This window comes from Schistocerca piceifrons, chromosome X (assembly GCF_021461385.2).
Source record: "Schistocerca piceifrons isolate TAMUIC-IGC-003096 chromosome X, iqSchPice1.1, whole genome shotgun sequence".
Lineage (NCBI taxonomy): Eukaryota > Metazoa > Arthropoda > Insecta > Orthoptera > Acrididae > Schistocerca > Schistocerca piceifrons.
Window position 1 is genome coordinate 262,891,779 of NC_060149.1, and position 21,449 is coordinate 262,913,227.

General features: G+C 36.0%; 1 protein-coding gene across 1 annotated transcript in view; it reads right to left on the bottom strand.

Annotated features, from left to right (window-relative positions):
- Positions 1-2,977: 2,977 nt before the first annotated feature.
- LOC124721629 (solute carrier family 12 member 9) overlaps positions 2,978-21,449 on the bottom strand; it is a 132,557-nt gene continuing 114,085 nt past the window's right edge. Inside the window, exons 13-15 of the mRNA XM_047246690.1 lie at positions 16,121-16,297; positions 5,874-5,998; positions 2,978-5,384 (exon numbers count right to left, since the gene is read on the bottom strand). Coding sequence (XP_047102646.1) covers positions 5,186-5,384; positions 5,874-5,998; positions 16,121-16,297 — 501 coding nt within the window. The 3' untranslated portion in view covers positions 2,978-5,185. The remainder of the gene's footprint in view (positions 5,385-5,873; positions 5,999-16,120; positions 16,298-21,449) is intronic.

Below are 21,449 nucleotides of genomic sequence, written 5' to 3' on the forward strand. Positions count from 1 at the left end.
GTCTCCCTGTAGTCCCACCACAAAGTCTGCATCTGACGATCTTATGGCTCTTGTACCAAGGACACTGGGGCATCTCACAAATTAAACTTCTCGCCCACCACCTTTTGAACTGGCTAGGCTTAGACCGGTAGGCTGAAATACCTTGTCTGCAACTGTCAGCAGCGTGAACAGCAGCAAGCAGTTCCCTGCCAAACATTCTCATCCTGTCCGATGCCCTTACACCCGTGGGAGTGGGTTCATGTAGACTTTGCGAGTCCTTTGCTGAATACTACTGGGCTAATTGGCCTTGACGCATACTCAAAGTTTCTAAATGGTTGGTTCACGCGTACAGCAGCTATGGTCACTGCACTCAGCAGAATTTTTGCTGTTGAAAGACTTCCTCTCACAAGGGTGTCAGACAATGAACCACAATTTTACTTCCAGGTTTTTGGTGAGTTCTGCTGCACAAACAGCATTCCACACCTGCTGTCTCCTCCTTTACATCACCAATCACACGGTGAGATCGAACAACTCATTCAAACTTTTGAAACACACATGAAGAAAAATGTCTGATGTTCCTGCAGATGAGGTGCAATGGTGACACACCATATTAGATTAAAGTTCTTTAAGTACGAAGGCTTTTCAGTTTAAGACAGTATCTGTGCCCCAATTTGGCATTACCCTGGAGTTGGTTTTGTGTCCAAAAGAAAATGGTGGGATAAGGTCTCAACTTGTTGAACTTTATACTCAGTTTATACTTTATACATGTAAATTGTCAACCATAAACAGCAGAAACCCTGTGCTGAAGACAGTTAGGAACCTTAACTTAGTGTTTATAATTAACATATGAGATTCAGGTTGAATCAGTAAAAATTTAAGTCCATATTACAGCTCCTTGAGATGTCAAGTTTGTACAGAGATCTATCTCAACAAAGAAATAAAAAAAGAAGCACTAACATGGCATTGTTACAAATATTAAATTTATACAAAATGGTCTAGCATAAAGAACTGATGAACTTGTGACACAAACTTTATCTTTCTACGGGATGGTGCAATTTAAAATTATTGTGAAAAATCTGTACATAACTGTGTTGAAAAATACTTCATGGTGAGAAAGTTGTACACACGAACGCACGAAGATTGTGTCTGTACATATCACCCAATATTTCATATTTTTTATTTGCTACAGTAATTGTGCATCAATTGTTCGAGCAGAACCATAGTCATTATGGCTTATTCGTTTAGAAGGCCAGCATGTGTATTGGTACATCATGTGCATGTGAATAAAACTCTGGATGTGTGGTTTTCTTCCCATTAAAGGTGTATTTTCATGTGTGTGTACATAATAACCCTACCTCAAATATAAGTGAAAATCTGTCCTGCTTGTTATAATGTTATCACACATTATACAATTGTGTTAATATTGTTTGCCGTCTTATCTGTTTGAGGTATCCAGAAAACTGAGCAGCATAGTACAGCCAGCGACAAGTGTCAAGTCCATAGGTGTAGTGGGTCCCCGACCACACTGCTAGCTGCTAATTGCCAGCATCTAGAGGATATTGAAGTATTCTCTCAGAGAAAATGATATCCTTCAAGATAATAAAACCGTATACAAATTTCAACAGTTTGCGAGAACAGACTATATATTTTTTTAGTTAATTTGGAACTGAAGGTTGGAATTTAGTATGGGACTGGAACTGATATTATAAAACCACTCTCAGGAGTACCAACAGTCACAGTCAAATATTCATTTACAAGATTCACAGAAGATGAGAAAGCTTTTCACCCATTTGCTATAATTCAATGCTGTGTGGAGATAGATAGTAACTGAGTACTTGTAAAGCATTTTACATTAAAGAGCTTCCTTGCTTGTACAACTGACCCATCGGCAGTGCACCGTAGGCTGTATTCTTATTGATATACATGTATCTTTAAGTCCAAACAACACATTGTTAATGTAGAACAGTAAAAGCTTTTTAAAGTTACCTTCATGTATTTTACAGTGTGGCAAGATGGTCAATAATCAGTGTGTTGCCACTTCATGGTGAGTGCTTGTTGGCTGCCCATCAAACAATCATGAAAGAAGGGTGGTCTCCCACTCATTTATATGATGCAGAATAGTAGTTATAGACCCAATAGGATTGTATAATAATTCTAGGGACACTAAATGAGCAACACTTTAATTGGCACTGGAAAGCTCTTGAACAGAATGAACACCATACCATTCAGCAGCATCTTAACAATTTTTAAAAAGCTGCATATATGAGGCACAACATATATATTTTTTAAGGACTACCTACAGTTATATAATTCAACTTTCTTATTTCAAAAATTTATTGCTCTAAGGAAGACATAAATGAATATGACATAAAAATCCTTTAAGTCATGCCACTTTTTCCAAACTGAAGTAATTTGTTCACTTAAGACATTGTCACAGTACTCTGTAAAAATTTAACACCAGTTTCAACTCTTCAAACTTAAAGACAAACAAAACAGTATCTTACATGACAATTCTCACACACACAAAAAAGCTGTGAGAGAAGACTGGCATGATTGAAGATACTAAATGCATCTCAAAAACACTTATCTAAATGTCATACAAAGTCTTCCTCTGTTTTTCTTGGACCACGTGCATAAAAATAATAACTGCATCTTCAGTTTACATTTTGATCCCTGTAATACAGGTTGTTTCCAACTTAGCCCACAGATTCCTCTGGAGCACCCTTTTTATTATCTGCATATAAGCAAAAATTATAGGACAAAAATATTAAATACATACACCAAATTACACTGTAAAAATACACTTCACATATAAAAAAATTTGTAAAATACTACAACATGGTATATAATATCAGATATTATTCTCATACTCTGTATAAACTCTTTGGTTTTACATGTCTACCCTCATTAGAGAGAGCACACATACCCTGTGCTGTCTGACAGGATCTGCAAAATCTCAATGACATTCCACAGGTGGTCTCAGATACATTCGTTTTTCTTTTTTTTAATCATAAGCCTTTCAAAAGTTTATTTACACTTACTTTTGGGACACCCACGTCATATTAGCAATAATCAGCAATGATATAGATGATTAATGATGTCATGTTTATTCTACAAATGGCAACACTGAAAACATGACCTCTCAAGGCTTTATTAGCAATATTCCAACATTCAGTGTGCACTGGACCTTTTTCTCACATTAAACCTACAAGGAAAGGCACTGTGATGCTGGATGGACCTGGATCTGATACATAGACAAAAGTACAAATTGAGAAAGAAAATATTTTCTTAATTTACAAAACAGTCAATAAGAAGAGCCAGAAAATGAATGGAAGGCAATGAATATTATGGTTTCACTATCAACCAAAAGTCAACAGTTAAGACTGAATTTAGAACAATGCTAATGACTTGATCAACTGATATAGAAGTCACATGTACAAGCCAAAAACTTTTCTTATTGTTTTTATGTGGCAGTAACACTATAGTCATTTGAACTGGAATAAACAAATATTACTTTCAATCAATGTGGACAGCCAGAATAAAAACAGACTTAATGCCTAAGAAGAGTTTTTCTTTTAAGTTTGGAAAGAAAGCATTAAAATATTCTGTGAACACCAACATTCAAGTATCATTAAATCTGGTCATTAAGTATATGTGAGTTGTGTCTTGTCATGGAATTTTAAAAATTACCACCACTGAGACTAGATAAAAAAAATTAATAGTATTTTGACTGCATATAAAATATTATGGTGGAAAAAGTCACGACTGTAATGATAGGCATTGCTGCACGACATTGCTGAAGTTCCCAACACAGGTTCCAGCTAATTACAAGGATGCAGAATTCTGCATGTTAGCAAAGGAGTATTGGTAGAGCTACAATGCTTCTAAATTTATAAGCTGCTACAATTACAAAAACTGCCTCAACAACGATGATTATAATGCATCGTCTATATGACTGAAGTAAGCCAGAGAATACTGATTACAAAACTTCGTCAAGCATCTTGGCACAAGCACAGGGCACATCAAGTAGGAAAATTGCTTTTTTTTTTATATATAACCATGAATTCTCTACTATACCAATGGATCTCCAGTACACTTAGCCATTAAGCTGGCCTTATACAGATCATATTTCAAATTTATATTCTCTTCTGGGTATTCCACATGATAAATATTGTTGTTACTATCCCAGTCAACAGAACTGATACAACTACAGGCCTACATCCCTAAAGACCTTCAATATAAAACAACACCTTTAGCATTTTTCTTCCAAAGAATATTACTTTACTCAACTAGCCTTCTGATCAAAGGAACCAACTCACAGTAGAGCTTGAGTTCTGCTAAAACATCACTGGAAATCCACTGTATGCTTAAGTTTTAGCACCATTTTCAGCTTATCTCGATTCACAAAATGCTTCTTACAATATTTATGTTCCCTCATTCAGCATAACCGTCTCTAAGTTGACTAATGATAAGCAGCACACACAAATAATTTAATATGCTCAATGCTCAGTGTTTAGAAATTTGGAATTACTTTATAACTGGAGGAAACTACAGACACTCAAGCACAAGCCACAGAAAAATATTACTTATAAATTTCTCAAAATTGATAATAAAGTAAACTGTTAATATAGCAGAGTGTTCTGACACTGAGGGTCAAAAAAGTTGCCACAGAGCAGCTGAAGAGGAGATTTTATGGGAAAACAAAATAATTAAGTGTAAACCACTTTTCAGCCATACATCCATCTTCAAATAATTAGCCTTTCACATTCTACAGTGGTATGAAGCATGACCACATTACTACCATTTATTTAACAACGATTGACTACCATATACATCTTTGTGTGCTTTCTTTAACAGGATAAAATTACTTAGATTTCTACCTTGTTTTTGAGTCTCTGCTCTTTCACCCACATTAGCATATTTTTCACATGGTTCATGCAATTTTTTTTTTTTCCAGTGTTGATCATTGCATATGAGTAGGTGTCAGTATTTTGCAGTAGCTAATATCTTATAAAATTCAACCAAGACAATTGTGTTTGTATAATCTAGATAAAATCGTTTTTGTGGTTATCCACACAGGTATAAATATGTGTTTTCTGTACATTGCATTATCCAAAATATATTAGCTGGTTCCGATTAAATATAATGATCATAAATTAAAACAAATACACATGATATCACATTTTTTTCTTCTTATAGAAATTTTTCAGAAGGCAGTTGATGTGACAGCATGCACCCCATGCACCAATACTGTTGGTGGAAGGTTTTCAGTCAATGTTGTCAACAGTTCTAAATATTTTGGATATACTTCACTTTCTTCAACTGTTACTGAAGATGGAGGAGGTGGAAGGTAGATAAATGTTGCTGCTGTCTCTGATGAATTCTGGTTTATGATCTGATTAACACTGAACAAAAATAAAAAAGTTGAAATTGGTAAAATGTATAGCACATTTCACTCAAAAAACATAAAATATGCAATGTTTCTGCATGAAGTAAGATACAACTTGATAAAACTCTTAAATTTTGAAAAATCATTACTTTTCTTTATTGTCAGACTATGTAGACCACAACTTACACATAATTTCACTAACTGCATCAACAAGAAATTTCATTTGACAATAAAACTACAAACAGACATTTAAAAGTGAAAACACTAGTAAGAGAGAGAGAGAGAGAGAGAGAGAGAGAGAGAGAGAGAGAGAGAGAGAGAGTATTTTTATGTTCTAAATTAAGGCATGCTTTTCTTATTATCATAGGCAATGTAGATCATAATTTACAAGTGTTTTAAGTGTACTAAATGAATGCACAAATAAGTGTTGTGTAGCAATCAGCACATCTAAAATGTCAGGGTAGAATTAACAACTTTCATCACTTGCACACGAAAAGATATTTACCTTTGCAAATATAGCAGATTTGCTCTATGAGAATTATACTCAGTGGCACTGCTTTCTGATGCTGATTGATATCCACTGCCAGATGTGCTTCTCCACGTAACATACAATTCTGAGTAAGATGGTATCTGTGAATAACAATTAGTGTGCAGTTAATACAAACTGCAGACCTAAAGATATATTACTGTCTTGTATTGGGAAGCATGCAAGTTTAGAAAAACAAAAACAGAAAAATTCAATAATTCATCAAATAATACAAATTTTTGGATTAGGTGTGTTTACCTAAAAGCTGTTTAACATACTCCTCCTCTAATCAACACTAATATCTTTCACAAACAAACTGTATAAAAACTGCCTTTCAAAGTACAATCAGTTTTCCAACCAAATAAATTCACAGACCTCCATTGGTATGTTCCTTTACCTCAACTGATTATACATATTTTGGCAGAGACAAAAGGTAAGTACTTTATAAGTAACATTGATTCCTGTGTAAAAGATGTTTACTAAACATTAGGTGAATGAAATTTCAGCATACCATAAACACGTACATTATCATTTCAAATAGCACACACTGCTAGCAGTCTCACACAATCGCACGTGGTGTGAAACAACCTAAATACAATTTACAAAGTCTTTAGAAGGTGGAACTAAACATTCCACCATTTTCCTTACAAATGACAGAATACGACAATGAAAGCCTCAGGTAGGTAGGTAGGTAGGGGTAGGTGTGTGTGTGTGTGTGTGTGTGTGTGTGTGTGTGTGTGTTTTTAATTAGCTGGCATGAACAACACCCAAATTACGAAAGCAGTAAACTGAAAAGCAGAGTGTAACTTACTTTGATGCAGTTAAATACTTACAAGGGCACTCAGTAACCAGAAATATTTGAGATTCACTTGCTCTGTGTCATGAATCCATTAGCACAGATTTTTTGATATTTTTAGTTTGGGTTCTCTTTGGTAGTGTGCGCAGGAAGCGTGCACATCCCCATGTACATCATCAATGCATCAAGGGAAATAGGCATTCAATAAAAGTGTAAGTAAAGGTATCAGAGCAAATAAAAATGTAAGCAATGTTGTCAGCAAATGTGCTCACTTCTGTGCTGGCAAGAGAAGAGAAACAAATTAATAAACTGAAGGAGGAAAAGCAAAATGTCTGTCGGGCAGAGGAGGGTGGTAGCTTTCATATGAGGGGGGGATCAAATATAAGAGAGATTTTTGTTCCTGAACATCAACAGTTCATAGGACTGGTCCCATGCTTCTGCTATGCTTAGGTGGGACCTTTAGAAGTGAGGGGAGCATGCTGTTAGACATTTCCCATCGTTTCATCAGTAACACTCATGATCTCTGAGCAACAGGTGCACCCCTCCATTGCGCAATCATAATTATCATATTTCTTGCTCAAGAAGGAGTTACAGTGGTGGAAATTTGCCAAAGATTGACTGCACAGTTAAGTGATAAAACATTACCAGGGACACGTGTGTTTGCATGGCATAAAAAGTGTGGAAAATTAGCAACATGATCGCCATCCTTGGACCAGCACTACAGACAAAAACATTTGTGCAGTTAAAGACATTATTGACGACAATTGATGAGCAATAGTATCAGAAATTGCACAAAAAGTTGGAATCAGTTTTGGGAGCTGTCAAGCAATCATCACAAACGACCTACAGTTCCATAAAGTGTGTTCCAGATGGGTCCCTAAACATTACTGACGACAATTGATGAGCAATAGTATCAGAAATTGCACAAAAAGTTGGAATCAGTTTTGGGAGCTGTCAAGCAATCATCACAAACGACCTACAGTTCCATAAAGTGTGTTCCAGATGGGTCCCTAAACTTTAGACCGAAAATGCTTACAGCAAGGTTTGCAGAAGAATGTGATGCATTTTTGAGTCAGATTGTCACCTGTGACAAAACATGGGTTCACCACTACACTGCAGAATCCAAACAAGCCAGTAAAGTGTGGGGGAGGAAAGGGGAGGCAGTACCAGTGAAAGCCAAGACTTGACTGTCAGCTCGCAAAGTTCTTTCAACCATTCTTTTCGATCAGCAAAGCATTTGCTGATTGATTTTTTGCATGAGTGATGCACAATCAATGCTGCTTACTAGTGTGAACTGTTGAACAAGGCGAGGATTGCATATTGCTGCAAAAGACGAGACCAATTGACTCGACAGGTCATCCTCCTACACAACAAAGCGCAACCCCATACTGCATCTCTAACTGTCCCCAAGCTAAAGGAAATGCACTGAACTATACTTTATCATCCTCCTTACAGCCCGGACTTACTGTCCTGCGATTTCCATTTATTCAGACCGCTTAAAGAAGCTCTAGGAGGGTGACGATTTGAAGATGACGAGAGTGTGGAAGACTTCGTGTGCAACTGGCTGATGACATGACCCAGTTCTTTTTATGATGAGGGCATTAAAAAGCTGCCCATACACTGGGGCAAATGCATTTCCAAAGCAGGAGACTGTGGAAAAATAAATTATAATTGCCTCGAGTTTTTCAATAATTGAATTTAAATAAAAAATAAAATCCCATTTATATTTGATCCACCCTTGTAGCTCTTAGGCATACATCAATGAAGAACTCTGAGGTGAAAAGGGACACAGGGGCTGTTAACTAGAATGTTTTCTTCAAACAGAGAATAACTTTCACTTCTTACTTTGGTTGATGTATGTGAAAAAATAGGGAAGTGCAAACCAGTTACAGTAAGTATATACCTAGTGAAGCACTCTATAAAGTTCAACCATCCACAGGTTGACAATAGATTTACTCTTTTTACTTAACTTTTGAGCTACCACTACGAGCACAAATTCTCTGGAAAAATAAAGACTTACTGTCATCAAAATTCATTTTCCCTAGTGAATGAAGTGCATTGGCATACTATGATGGACTGATTCATCCATTACAAAAAAATGTTGTACAAAAGCTAGTATTACAAGCAGTATTCACGTCGTCTTTAGGCGATTTTATTATTGGAGGCAATATTAATAACAGCTCCAATGTACAAGTTAAGAGTCAAATGAAAATCTTACTTTTTTTTAAAAATTTTCTTTTAATGAACAAAAGTGGAACACAAGTGTGTCATTTCTCGATGCAGTCTCCCTGTTGTTCAAAACACTTCCTCCAGTGCACAGGAAATGCACGGATTCCTCTGAAAAAGCTTTTCTTTTGTGCACAACCACTCATGCCCGCTTGCTGCACCTCTTCATCAGAACCAAATTTTCTTTCCTCCCATAAACTCTAGGTGTGGTCCAAACATGGAGTAATCACTTGGTGTGAGGTTTGCTGAGTATAGCGAATGTGGCAGATTATCAATGTGCACGTCATCGATGGTTGCGAGTGTTGCACTGGCATCATTTTCATCATGCTAAATGACACCTGTAGTCAGAAGGCCACATTGCTTTGATCTCAATGCACGTCAAAGCAGATTTTTTAACATATTGGAATATGACGCACTTGTGATGGTGGTTCCCCTAGTTGTGTAGTGTTCAAAGACAATTCCTCATTCATCCCAAAAGTGTGCCGGCAAACCTTTCCCTGTAGATGGCTGCATCTGGAACTTACTGGGTTTTGCTAATAAGAAATGGCACCATTCCTTGCTTGCTCCCTGTTTCGTGTTGGTGGTACTGTAATCAGATTTTGTCTCCTGTAATTATTCTCACAAAGACGCCATCACCTTCTGCTTCAAAACACCACAGAAGTTCTTCACAGACATAAATGTGTTGCTCTTTCACTTCTGGTGTGAGTTGCCAAGGCACCCATCTTGCAGACACTTTGTAACACTTATATCAATTAGGACTAGGTTTATTTTATGTAACTGTGTATTTACAATTTATGAAGTATGTATTCTGTGTTGTTTAAACTCTTTGATGTATGGCACGAAAATTAGAGTTTTGTATAGTCTGTCGGTAAACTGAAGAGCGAGCGAGCGAGCGAGTCCCCACTCTGCCATCCCAGTTACCTCACAAGGCGCTTCTACAGGCTGTTTCACAACGTAGTACTGGCCCTGCCGCAGCGCACACTTTAGATCTGTGATGACACCATGTACAGATACGTCGCGGTTGCATTTATTATTAGACAAATGCATTAAGACCATAAGGAATACAAAAAATGACAGCTTCTTTTGAAACAGAACATTATAGAGTAAATAATATTAACATAAGAACGGAAGTCAGGTTGCTACTACAAACATAGGACCAAATGGCTGCTCATGTGAATGTATGTTCCTCTATTGGTATTCGTAAAACGAACCCCATATAAAGCAATCAATATTTAGAATTTAAGGTTTGTTCCTACTTTGTGTTTCCACTAAAAGGTAGAAGTTTTCTTTGAGGGACTGCATTGAAACAGCGAGGTGGCACAGTGGCTAGCACACTGGACTCGCATTCGGGAGGACGACGGTTCTATCCCGCGTGCGGCCATCCTGATTTGGGTTTTCCGTGATTTCCCTAAATCGCTCCAGGCAAATGCCGGGATGGTTCCTGTGAAAAGGCACCGCCAACTTCCTTCCCCGTCCTTCCCTAATCCGATGAGACCGATGACCTCGCTGTCTGGTCTCCTTCCCCAAACAACCCAACCCCAACCCAACTGCATTGAAACTTAACAATTCTAGCAACACAAAGAGTGTTTAAAAAGTAAGCAGAAATTTATAATTTTGTGTGTCGTATTAGTCCGATTTGCACTACTTCTTTATCACTGTCTTCGTAAACATGTCTCAAAAGTATGTGTACAATGTTTTGCATATTGTTGTCAGCTGACAAGAAGGTTACATGTGTTGTGGTAGCATCAACGAATATTTGTTTTGTATAAAAATAGATTAGGGAACCTGCATTAAGTTTTGTCATAAGAACGGAATAAAGTGTATGAAATTTTTAGAAATGTTAAATATTGCTTTTTGTGAATCTGTTATGAGTAAACCAAGGGCATACAAGTGGTACAAACATTTCAAAGCAAACCTTAAAGGACAGCGGTTTAACAAGCATGGATGAGATTAAAAATGCACAGTTAAGAGACCTATAAACTATCCCGAAGAAACAGTTCGTAAAGTGCTTCGGGAATTGGAAAAAGCACTGGCATAAGTGTACAGTATGTAATGAGGAATATTTTGAAGAGGATAACATTGCTCCAGATTAACAAAGTTCTTCCAAAAAAATAAAAATTAATATGTGAACGCACCTCGTAGATCAAGCTTTTTGCTTAGAAGTGTGCACGTTTTGAAAAAAAATTTCAGCAGTGTTTGGAATAGCTATTGGGCACATGTTTTAAGCAATTTGTCTTAGAATCAGGTGAATAGTGACCGAGATAGAGATTTAGTGTTCCATAAGCATCAAAGGTTTTACAGGATTTTCAAACTGTCTAAAACGATGGGTTTTCTCCCAAAATTATTAGTTTTCCTTCATGGCAATTCCAGTAAATCATGCAGCTTATTTTCATGTTCCTTCCTTATGCGTCCTATTTCGCGAGGCTGACATTAGCATAAATTGCCACCCTTTGATTGGGACTGGTAATATTATTATAGTTATAGTTCTTTTTGGGTCACCTCTTTAATACACGCAGTAATAACATTAGAGACGATTGAACACTCGTTACTTCGCAAATACCTCCTCTTCTTTGTATTCTACACATTTTCTTGCAATGCTAGACAATTATTCATCACCTCCGGATATTGAAGCATATCAGTAGGTATACAAAGTTAACTGTCTGACACTGGCAACTAAGATGCGACAAACAGAAACGACGTATATCACCGCATGCCAATCTACACCGCTAGACAGGTAATGGGCAACAGATTTTGGGTGCCCCTGTAGGCCGCTGGTAGCGTTCTTCCAGGAAAGGCCACTTCGCCCACCAAAAGCGCTGCTCACTCTTCAGTTTGCAGACAGACTATAATGTAAATATGAAAAAAGCAAAAGAATATGTTGAAATTTTAAATTATTATAATATGAATAAGTTTAGAAAAAAATAGTATGTTTGTTAAAAGCTGGTTCATACTTAGGGTACTTGTATTTGTAACATGTAAACATGGTAGGGAAGTCCCTCCGCAATGGAAGTGGCATGGCACGATGTAAAAGGTGGGTTTGGCGGGCGAACTGAGCGGCTGCTTCATGTGAATGACACAAATTATGTGGCTAGCCCTAGCATGGTACACTTCGACGGTGCTAAAACAGGCAATTGGAAGCTGCATTATAAGGGATCTGCCTAGGATGTGGATCTGGCTATTATTTGGTAGTCACGGAATAATAGAATGGCTCTAATATGCTGAAAATTCGACGCCAAGAAGAGACTCTATAGAGTATTCGAACATCAAGAGCCATGAGTACAGTTAGCCACCATTAGGCTTGCCACCAATCTTCGCCACTGCTTCACAAACTTCATACATTCAGTTAAGTAATGTATATGGGCATGGACCAGTTAATTTGTGTGTTGTTTCAGTAATAATCACATAAAATATAAATTCATCTCTGGAACCATATTTTCAATCCTGATCAAGAACCTGTGTAGGTCCTCACCCAAGTACTATTAAAACGGAGTATCTTGATTTAAATGAACAATTATTGCATTCATGTGTTTAAAAGTGATTTTTTGTCTGAAGTAAAAGGAGTGGTAAAAGTTAAATTAAGAGTAACATTTGGATGCTTTGATAATGAACTACTCCAAATGAAATTGTTAAGGTAGGGAGTTTAAGTACAAAAATTCAAAGATCAATTAAAAGTGAAGGTGGATAGGCTTTCATTAAAATATCCTTAGTTTATTATGAAATATAGTTTTGTAAGATTACAGTGCAAGATTGTGTAAACATTATTGGAATGAACACCTCTTTCACAGGTAATTAAATTTCAAGTACATATAAATCTTTAATGAACAGATTTATGGTAGTTTTGTTAGAAGTAAAATTATGCATATTTTCAAAGGAGGTGTAGTTTTGGTACCCATCATGAAAGGTTCCTTTTTTTAAGTTAATTGAGCCCAGTGTTGTATTTTATTGTCTTGCAAAGTAATTGAAGTGAACGAATAGCTTTTAGAGTTAGTCTTTACTATGGTAATAATCAAAGAGCTTTGACTAGTGAAACTATACTAGTTTATGGGTCCCCATCATATTCTCCATCTATTAAGAAAAAATTGAACTATTACTGTTACTAAAGAAACCTTCTTTATGTAGAGATGCTTGAACAGTGTATTTAAGATGTTATTAATCTTTGTGTTTTTCTTCTTTTTTTTCATGTTAGTCAAGCTAGAAACCCCTCATGTCCAAAATCAGTTCTGCAATTCAGACAGTGATGTTTCAGTATTTAATTAAGTAATGCTCTTGAGTGTGGCTGTCATTAGTATGAGCTCTGTGCAAATTTACTCTCCATAATTTACTGGTGTGTGTGTGTGTGTGTGTGTGTGTGTGTGTGTGTGTGTGTGTGTGTGTGTGTGTGTGTTATTGGTAACTGCTGCTACACGCAGTACAGAGTGCACAGTGTCAGTTTGTATTCTGTTTGCTATTCAAAGGGAAATCTCAACAAAAGTAACTTCAATAACTAATATTAAATTTTCTCAAACATATATTTCCAAATTAACATGCCTAATTGGGCTGGCAACCATTCTTTTTTTTTCCATTCATTTATGATTTTACCACTTTCATTAACGCCCACGATTAAGGCCCATTTGGTTTTTCTGTTATTTCACCAAATTCATAATGATAGTCCGATATCCTTGTCCATTACACACACATGTGGTCAAACTTCAAACTCCTCTCAGAGGGTAACATTAGCGTGTTTCACAGCACGTTAGTGTTATAACTTTACAAAACTTACGCACTTCATGAATAATTGGGGTCCTGAGCCATGACTGATGTTCAGTTTGTGACTATTTCATATACCATCGCACAGCGATATTCCATCACAGTGGTGTCAACTGCTGCAGTAGACTACGGTGCCACAATGTGGTGTGCCTGATCTGGAGGCAGAGAGCCTGTCACATTTTCCAACTTTCTACGCCACTCATACACTTGCTACAGTGATCGAAATGCATTACAATACCTGCATTCGCCAATGAATTTCGACATGTTTTGTACCTTTACTGCTCACGTTATGACAGAAAGCTGTTCTTCCTTGGTGTGTGTCACAAGTGGGGCAGCAATTCTGAACTGGCGTTGTTGCCACAGTTACTTTACCTGTAGTATGCTGCCACCTGTAGGGCATTCCTTATATAACTGGTAACAGTACTGCCAATTTGCAGAACAATAGGGCAAAATATTGATTTTTAATTATACTCTGAAGGTTTTCATTTGACGCCCTCTCATAAATATGTTCTGTCACTAATTGAAACTTCAAAATTGTATGAATGGCTTTCATGAAATCAGTGAAACTGACATTGTGACTGTTCATCAAACAAAGCACTAGACAGAATTCACAAGTGCTCGACAAAATAATCTGAACACCCACAGCACCACAGCAAGAAACTGAAATCCATATCATAACTACTATCCATTCTTCGCATTTGAAACAAGATGGGGTTTTTTTTTTTTTTTTTTTTTTTTTTTTTTTTTTGCACACATAAATGTTATTAACCACGTAAGTCATAAGGGACTACAAATACAGGGCTGGCAGATTTAAAATTCTGATACCTTTAAACAATTACCTCCACAAAGTTTGTAAACTGACAATGCATTGAGCTGCCACAAGATGTGGTACAGGACAGTTTAGAAGTAAACTGACCAGACCACATTACATCTTTCCACTGAAAGGTGGTACAGGTTGTGTGCACCTTGCACCACTTCGTCTTTTCTCTTCAGTGATTTACAAGATTTATACCTTCTTTTACGTGCCAAAATTTCAAATTTTACAACATATAAAATTCAGTGAATTCACATTATTTGGCACAAAACTGCTAATTTGTTGCATTATCGTTTTCGCAAAATTTTCCTGTCCCTACAAATAAGTAATATAAAACAGTGAGAGATTCTAAACTATTATGAGGCACTCTTGCACAGAATAGAAGGAGTGGCACCACAAAAAAGAATTTCAAACTTAAATGTGAAAAATCTAGGACTCTCATTTTCCAGTTATGGTGAATGCTTATCGAAAATGGGACCTGAAGGAAAGTTTACACTTCTGACACTCGAATGGTTAAAGGTAGTGTTGTTCAAGAGCATATTATTTCTCTATCTATAGTAAGATGAACAAACTAAGGTCTTTCTCTGCCATGTGTTTTGAAAATTGTAAATGCAAACTATACATGGTTACAGAAAGTTATTTTGAGAATTATCTCTATGAAAATGCTACGCTTCTTGAAATGAGTTCTGATGGTGGTAAGTGACAAGTAGCTGACATTTCTTTACCTTATGAGCAATGTAATAAAAAGAAAAGAAACAGTACTTCAATCTACAATATTGTGTGTTCAACAAAAGTTGGTCAAAAGATAGCATTTAGTGTTCAATTTCTCGGCAGCACCATCCAGAGGAGTTGATTTGAGTTTACCCAACAGTTGTGAACAGAGAGATGAGTTTGAAACAACTAAGTTAATATCACTCTGAAGAAAACAGACACAAACAGCTTCTGAGCTTTAAAAAAATATTCTTTGTCTACAAGGCCTATCACAGTCCATGAGCCTACTGTAGTCTTAACTGAGAAATTGCCGCTGGTCTTTCTGAATCAGTCAAGATTATTCACCACAACGCCTATGAAGGTCCATAAATACAAAGATAGCATATTTAAAATTCTGATACACTTGAACAGTGGCATCATTTGAGTCTTTCACAGTTACACGTCTAAATAAAATCATCTTAGTTTTCAAGCCACATCAATTTGAATAAAATCTTCTAGCTTTTGACAGCTGTCTCAACCATCATCCTCAGGAGTAAAAACCACTCAGGAGTAAAAAAAACCAATGACTGCCAGGGCTGGTACTGTATTCTACTTACATAGGCACGATTGCAGCCTCTGGAACCAATCAGAGAGGACCATAACAACCTCCGCAGCCTGGTTTTTACTTTTGCCGCTGGCGGCGCAGATAGCCATCAAAAGCTCGAGTATTTTATTTGAATTTATGCAACTTGAATAATGAGAAGTTTTTATTAATACAAACAATGGCCTCCAAGAAGTTTGTGAACTGACAGTGTAAGTTGTTCTGATTCTTCATTTCTGAGCTAAGAATGTTATTTAAGAATGCACCGAGTTGTCACAAAATTTTTTTACCGTGTCCAATATTCAAATTCCTAAAGGTACACTTAAAATTAATATTATAATAAAATGCAGTACCAAATGTATTGTGGCAGCAATACGGAGCATCTGCAACAATTCACGCAAACGCTGTTCACCCTTAAGTGGAGTTGCAGATGTATCTGCAGAGTCAAGAGATGAAGATAAATTTGCTAGTTGCTGATCACCAGTTTCACAAAGAAAAACTCTGAGGTGAAGTTTTTTCCAGCCAGGAACCTGGAAAAATATCAAAAAGCCAATCAACATAATAATAATAATAATAACATTATACCAATTATACTATCAACTACAGGAGTCATACCACACAATATCCACCAGTACAAACTTATATATACAACTACAGAGATCCTTAATTATTGATACATGTTCAATTACCCGAAAGTTCCTAAATGCAATATAATGTATACCGTACAGTTAAAAGGAAGTCACGCTTGATCAAGGTCCACATCACTTTCCATTTTTGACCAGACATAACGTCTGAGAAAAATTTTAAATAATAATAATAATATTTATTCAAAATTGAATAATCAAATATAATCCCCAGAAATAATACAGTTTCAGGACATTATACAGATTATTCTTCTGAATACGTCAGTTTATAAATTACAAACTAAAGATTTGTTTGTATTAATAATGTTTACATTTTGATGGATTTTACATCTGGTAGTATACAATCACAATATTACAAATATTGTTTTATCAACATTATATTAGTTGTGGGTTACTTAAAACTATGAGCTTGACATACTTATGAAGCACTTTTCATACAGATATAACACTCGTCTAGGGAATAAAAAGGGCTGACTGTACTGTTCACATGAAAGAGACTCCCTGACGCTAAATATGCAAATATTACCTCTAACATCTTTCTTTAATTAAAGTGAACTTTGGCCATAATTTGAAATGAGAAGCCTGCAAAAAGCTACACTCAAACTCTAAAGGTAAGCATACATATATAACTGATACAACTACTGGGAACATCTATATAAACTGGACAGAAAGAAATGCAAATAAGATGGCAAGTTACATTAGAAATGAGAAAGACTGTCGACCAGTATGTCAAATACGCGTATTACAAAGAAAAGGAAAGAACAGCAGAAGCCAAGAATGGAGGAAGCTAAGTAAACAGATGTGCAAATTTATAATGACAGTCGCAGAATAAAGATAAAGAAACTGTTTATATACAAAAAAAGTGTGTGTGTGTGTGTGTGTGTGTGTGTGTGTGTGTGTGTGTGTGTGTATGGAAACAAAGATTGTTGGTTCCCACTACATAAAGCTAATTTCTTCTTATGTTTCACTTACTGTCATTACAGAGATATCAACTGGGAGATTAATCTGTTTCTGACTTGTAGTGGGACATACTGAATTTTACAGAAAATAAGACATACTTTTTACTTCAAAAAATTACCTCCAGAATTCAGGTGCCTCTTATACTCAAAATTAATACAAAAATATTCAATGTTTGATTTAAAGTTCCCATTAGTCTTAAAAACGACCATATATCTGATGCCATGGGAAACATGTCTCCAACTGGCAACATTGGATTCAATAGCAGCAGCGCACCAATGCGATGAACATGAGTTGCAGTGATTCACAAGCTTGCTATCATCATCTCCCTCTGCCCCCCCCCCCCCCCAATCCCAAACCCAGAACACTGTCTAGCCTATGATGAGTCATTGCAGTCTACAGTGCCGGTGAAATTGAATTGATAAGATCTGTGTTATCAGCAACAGTACAATATTTTTGCTTGTGGCCAGTTTTCTTATGGAAAAAAATAAAAGGTATTCATATTATGCAGGCTACAAATTAAAAGTAATAGCATATGCAGAAGAACATGGAAACAGAGCAGCAGAGTGGCATTTTGGACCTCTACCAATAGAAAAAAACCATTTGCAATTGGCAAGATAGTACAGAAGAGCTGAAAAAAATGAGGAAAACTAAATGTGCCAATAGACAACTGAATACAAAATGGCCAAAACTAGAATATCACGGATTAAAATGGATTCAAGAACTCCATGAAAATGGCATTGGAATTAATACAAAAATGATTCGAATACACACTCTTAAGCTAGTGCTACAGTGGAACTTAACAGACTTGAAGGGTGGAGTTGGTTGGTGCTACAGGTTTATGAAGCATCATGGACTTAGCACGTGCGCCAAAACCAAAATACCTCAGAAAATTTCACACCAGTAGGAAGAGAAAATATTATCTTTCCATTGCTTTATTATTCAAAATCCAAAGAAAACCTGTGTGGAACTAAGCTAAAGAGTGAATAGGGATGAAACTCCTCCAACATTTGATGTGCCAAGTAACAGAACTGTTGCCATGAAAGGTGCTAAAACGGTAACTATAAAAACAAGTGGACATGAAAAAATGCACTACACTGTTGTCTTTTCATATTGTGCTGACGGTACTAAACTTAATCTAATGAACATTTTCAAACACAAAACAATGCCAAATCTTTCTGAAATACTGCCAGGTGGTAGTGTTCACATACATCACAAGGGTTAGATGGACAAGACTGGTATGAAATCCTGGATTAACAGACTGTGGGACAGATGGAAAGGTGCTTTATTGAAGAAGAGTTCTCTTCTTGTGCTAGTGCAGTTTAGTAGTCACTTTAAAAATTCTGTGAAAGAGAAATTTGAGACAGGGAAATAAAGAGCTTGCTGTTATTCCAGGAGGACTGACTTCACAATTGCAACCTCTTGGTGTCTCGATAAATAAACCATTTAAAGCGTATATGAGAGAGCAATGGAATAAATGGATGATGGATGAAACCCAACATGAATTCATGCTGAAGGGAGCTTTAAAATTCCCTAAAATCAAGCAAATGTGTCAGTGGATAAAACAGTCATGGTCTACAGTGAGAGAAGACATTATTGTTAAATACGTCAAGAAGTGCGGTATAAGTAATGGTCACAATGGCAGTGAAGACCATCTTATACAAGAAAAGGACAACGATAACGACAAAGAGGAGGGTGAAGAAGAAGAAGAAGAAGAAGAAGAAAGTTCAGATGACGATTTTCAGGGATTTTAAAAGTCAGTTCAGTTTTATAATCTACGATTTTTTGGTCTGGTTTTCCAATCTAATAATAAAAATGGTACAAATGTTTTTGTTTTTTTTAAGTGTTGAAAAATGTAGGTGCTTCTTATAGTCTGTAACTTCTCACAGTGTGTAAAATTTCATCTCATAGTGTGTAAGATCTCATACTCATAGTGTGTAACATCTTATAGTCCGTAAAATATGGTAGGATCTCGGAAGTTCAACTGCAATGCTCTCTGCAACACACAGCACCCTTGTTTTAGCTTTTTTTTATTTATTTATTTTTTTTTAATGAGAATTTTTGTGCTATTCTCACCTCAACTAAACAAACCCTCAATGAAGCACAAAATCTACCTTTGAATCTTATCTATCTCCTCCATTAATTCAACTTGCACCTCCAGGACATTTTAATCTGTCCATACATCAGCTTTGAGCTCTACTGATCTATTTAACAAATAGAAAAACAACAAAATAATGGTTACTGATGATTTTAATAAAGATTTCCTTAGAAATGCTTCCAGTAGAGTTGATTGCAGTCAGTAAGGCTATTATTTAAAGTAAGTCCTACTACAATCTTCCCAACTAGGGTAGTTAATTGCTCAAAAACTTTCACTAATCATATCTTTATTGGGAAGTCTAATGAACAAAATTATATTACAAAACCAATAGTCCTCCAACAGGCCTCATTGAGGAAGACATGTAGTCCCTTATGTCAAAAATTAATATACAATGTACTAAATCAGTTCAGGAATAAAGTCAGTATGCCAAAATCTTATTAATGAAGTCCTTACCTTGTTTGAAATCTATTTTTCCCTAAAGTATCACAGTTTACACCAAAGGCTACAAAAAAGCTGTGGATAACTCAAGGAAAATAAGTGCCTTGTAGAACAAAAAGAAAACTATCTGTCCCTTAAAAACAGCTTTCATGTTACTGGTACTGCTCATTTCAATGCATACAGCTAAATACTGAAGATAGTAATACAGACATCAAGAAAGACACATTACAAGAAAAATAGTCATGTCAGGCAATAAAATAAGGCAGCATGGGATATAGTGAAGGAGAAGACAGGCAGAATCACAGCTGAGGTGGTGCCAATAGCTTTAAGGGTAAATAATAAACTGGTAACACGTGTGTGCAGTGTTGAAAAACTTTTTAATAAGCATTTCATAACTGTTAATGAAAATACGGGGTTATGAGGTTTCATAGATTCTGCCATGGAATAAGTCAGAGCAGTAATTACAAACAACTTTAGTAATGACAATATGACCATCACTACACCAGAAGATGTAATGTGCACTATATAATCTTTAAAATAAACCCCTGGAGTTTATGATAACTTATGAACAAATTAAACTGAAGAATGTTCCGAGTACAGAAAAATATTAAGTTATTTGTGTAACCAGTCATTTTTCAATGGGACACTTAAAGATTGGCCAAAATATGCAGACTTAAGCCTCTGTATATGGGAGACGAAAAAGGAATACCACCAAACTCCCATCTAATTTCACTTTTGCAAGCATTCTTAATAAGTTTAGGAAAGGTAATACACAGGCAGCTTGTTAAACATCTGACCATAAGTAATACACTATCAAAGTCACCCTAAAGGGTTCCAACATTATGAAGGCTATTTACACACACAGAAAGAATATTTAATTCATTAGACAATAAATTACAGGCTACTGGTATATTCTGTAGTCTGTCAAAGGCATTTGATTATTGGAATAACAATACCATTTCAATTAAATAAGAATATTATGGTGTAATAGGAAATACTGCAAAATGGTTCACATTGTAAAAGACTCATCCTGGATTAAATTATCAGTTATCATCTAACTCTAAACTAATTAAATGTAGTGTTTCACAAATGCCATCTCAGGGCAGTTTCCCTTCTGTATACTAATGACTTTACATCAATAACATTGCTAGATGCCAAGTTTGTTTTGATTTCAGATGATAGAAGTACTGCAACAAATGGCAGATCAAGAATAGTTCTAGAAAGAGTGCAAATGATTTCTAGCCAATTCTCTGTTGCTTGGAAAGAGATACTATATGCAGTTTAGAATTTTTACATGCTTTACTCCAGGTATAAGTCTAAAATATGACAAGACACAATATTGGTTATAAATGTGGATGTTGACAGATACAGCTGACATACGAATAAAAAAGTTACAATATTTCACTTATTTTCATTCCATATTGTTATACAGGATCATTTTCTGGGATAACTCATCACACTACACTAAAGTTTTAAGAGTCTAAAAACGTGTAACATTAAATATTTGTGATTCAAAATCAAGAATCGCTTCTAGAGGACCGTTCA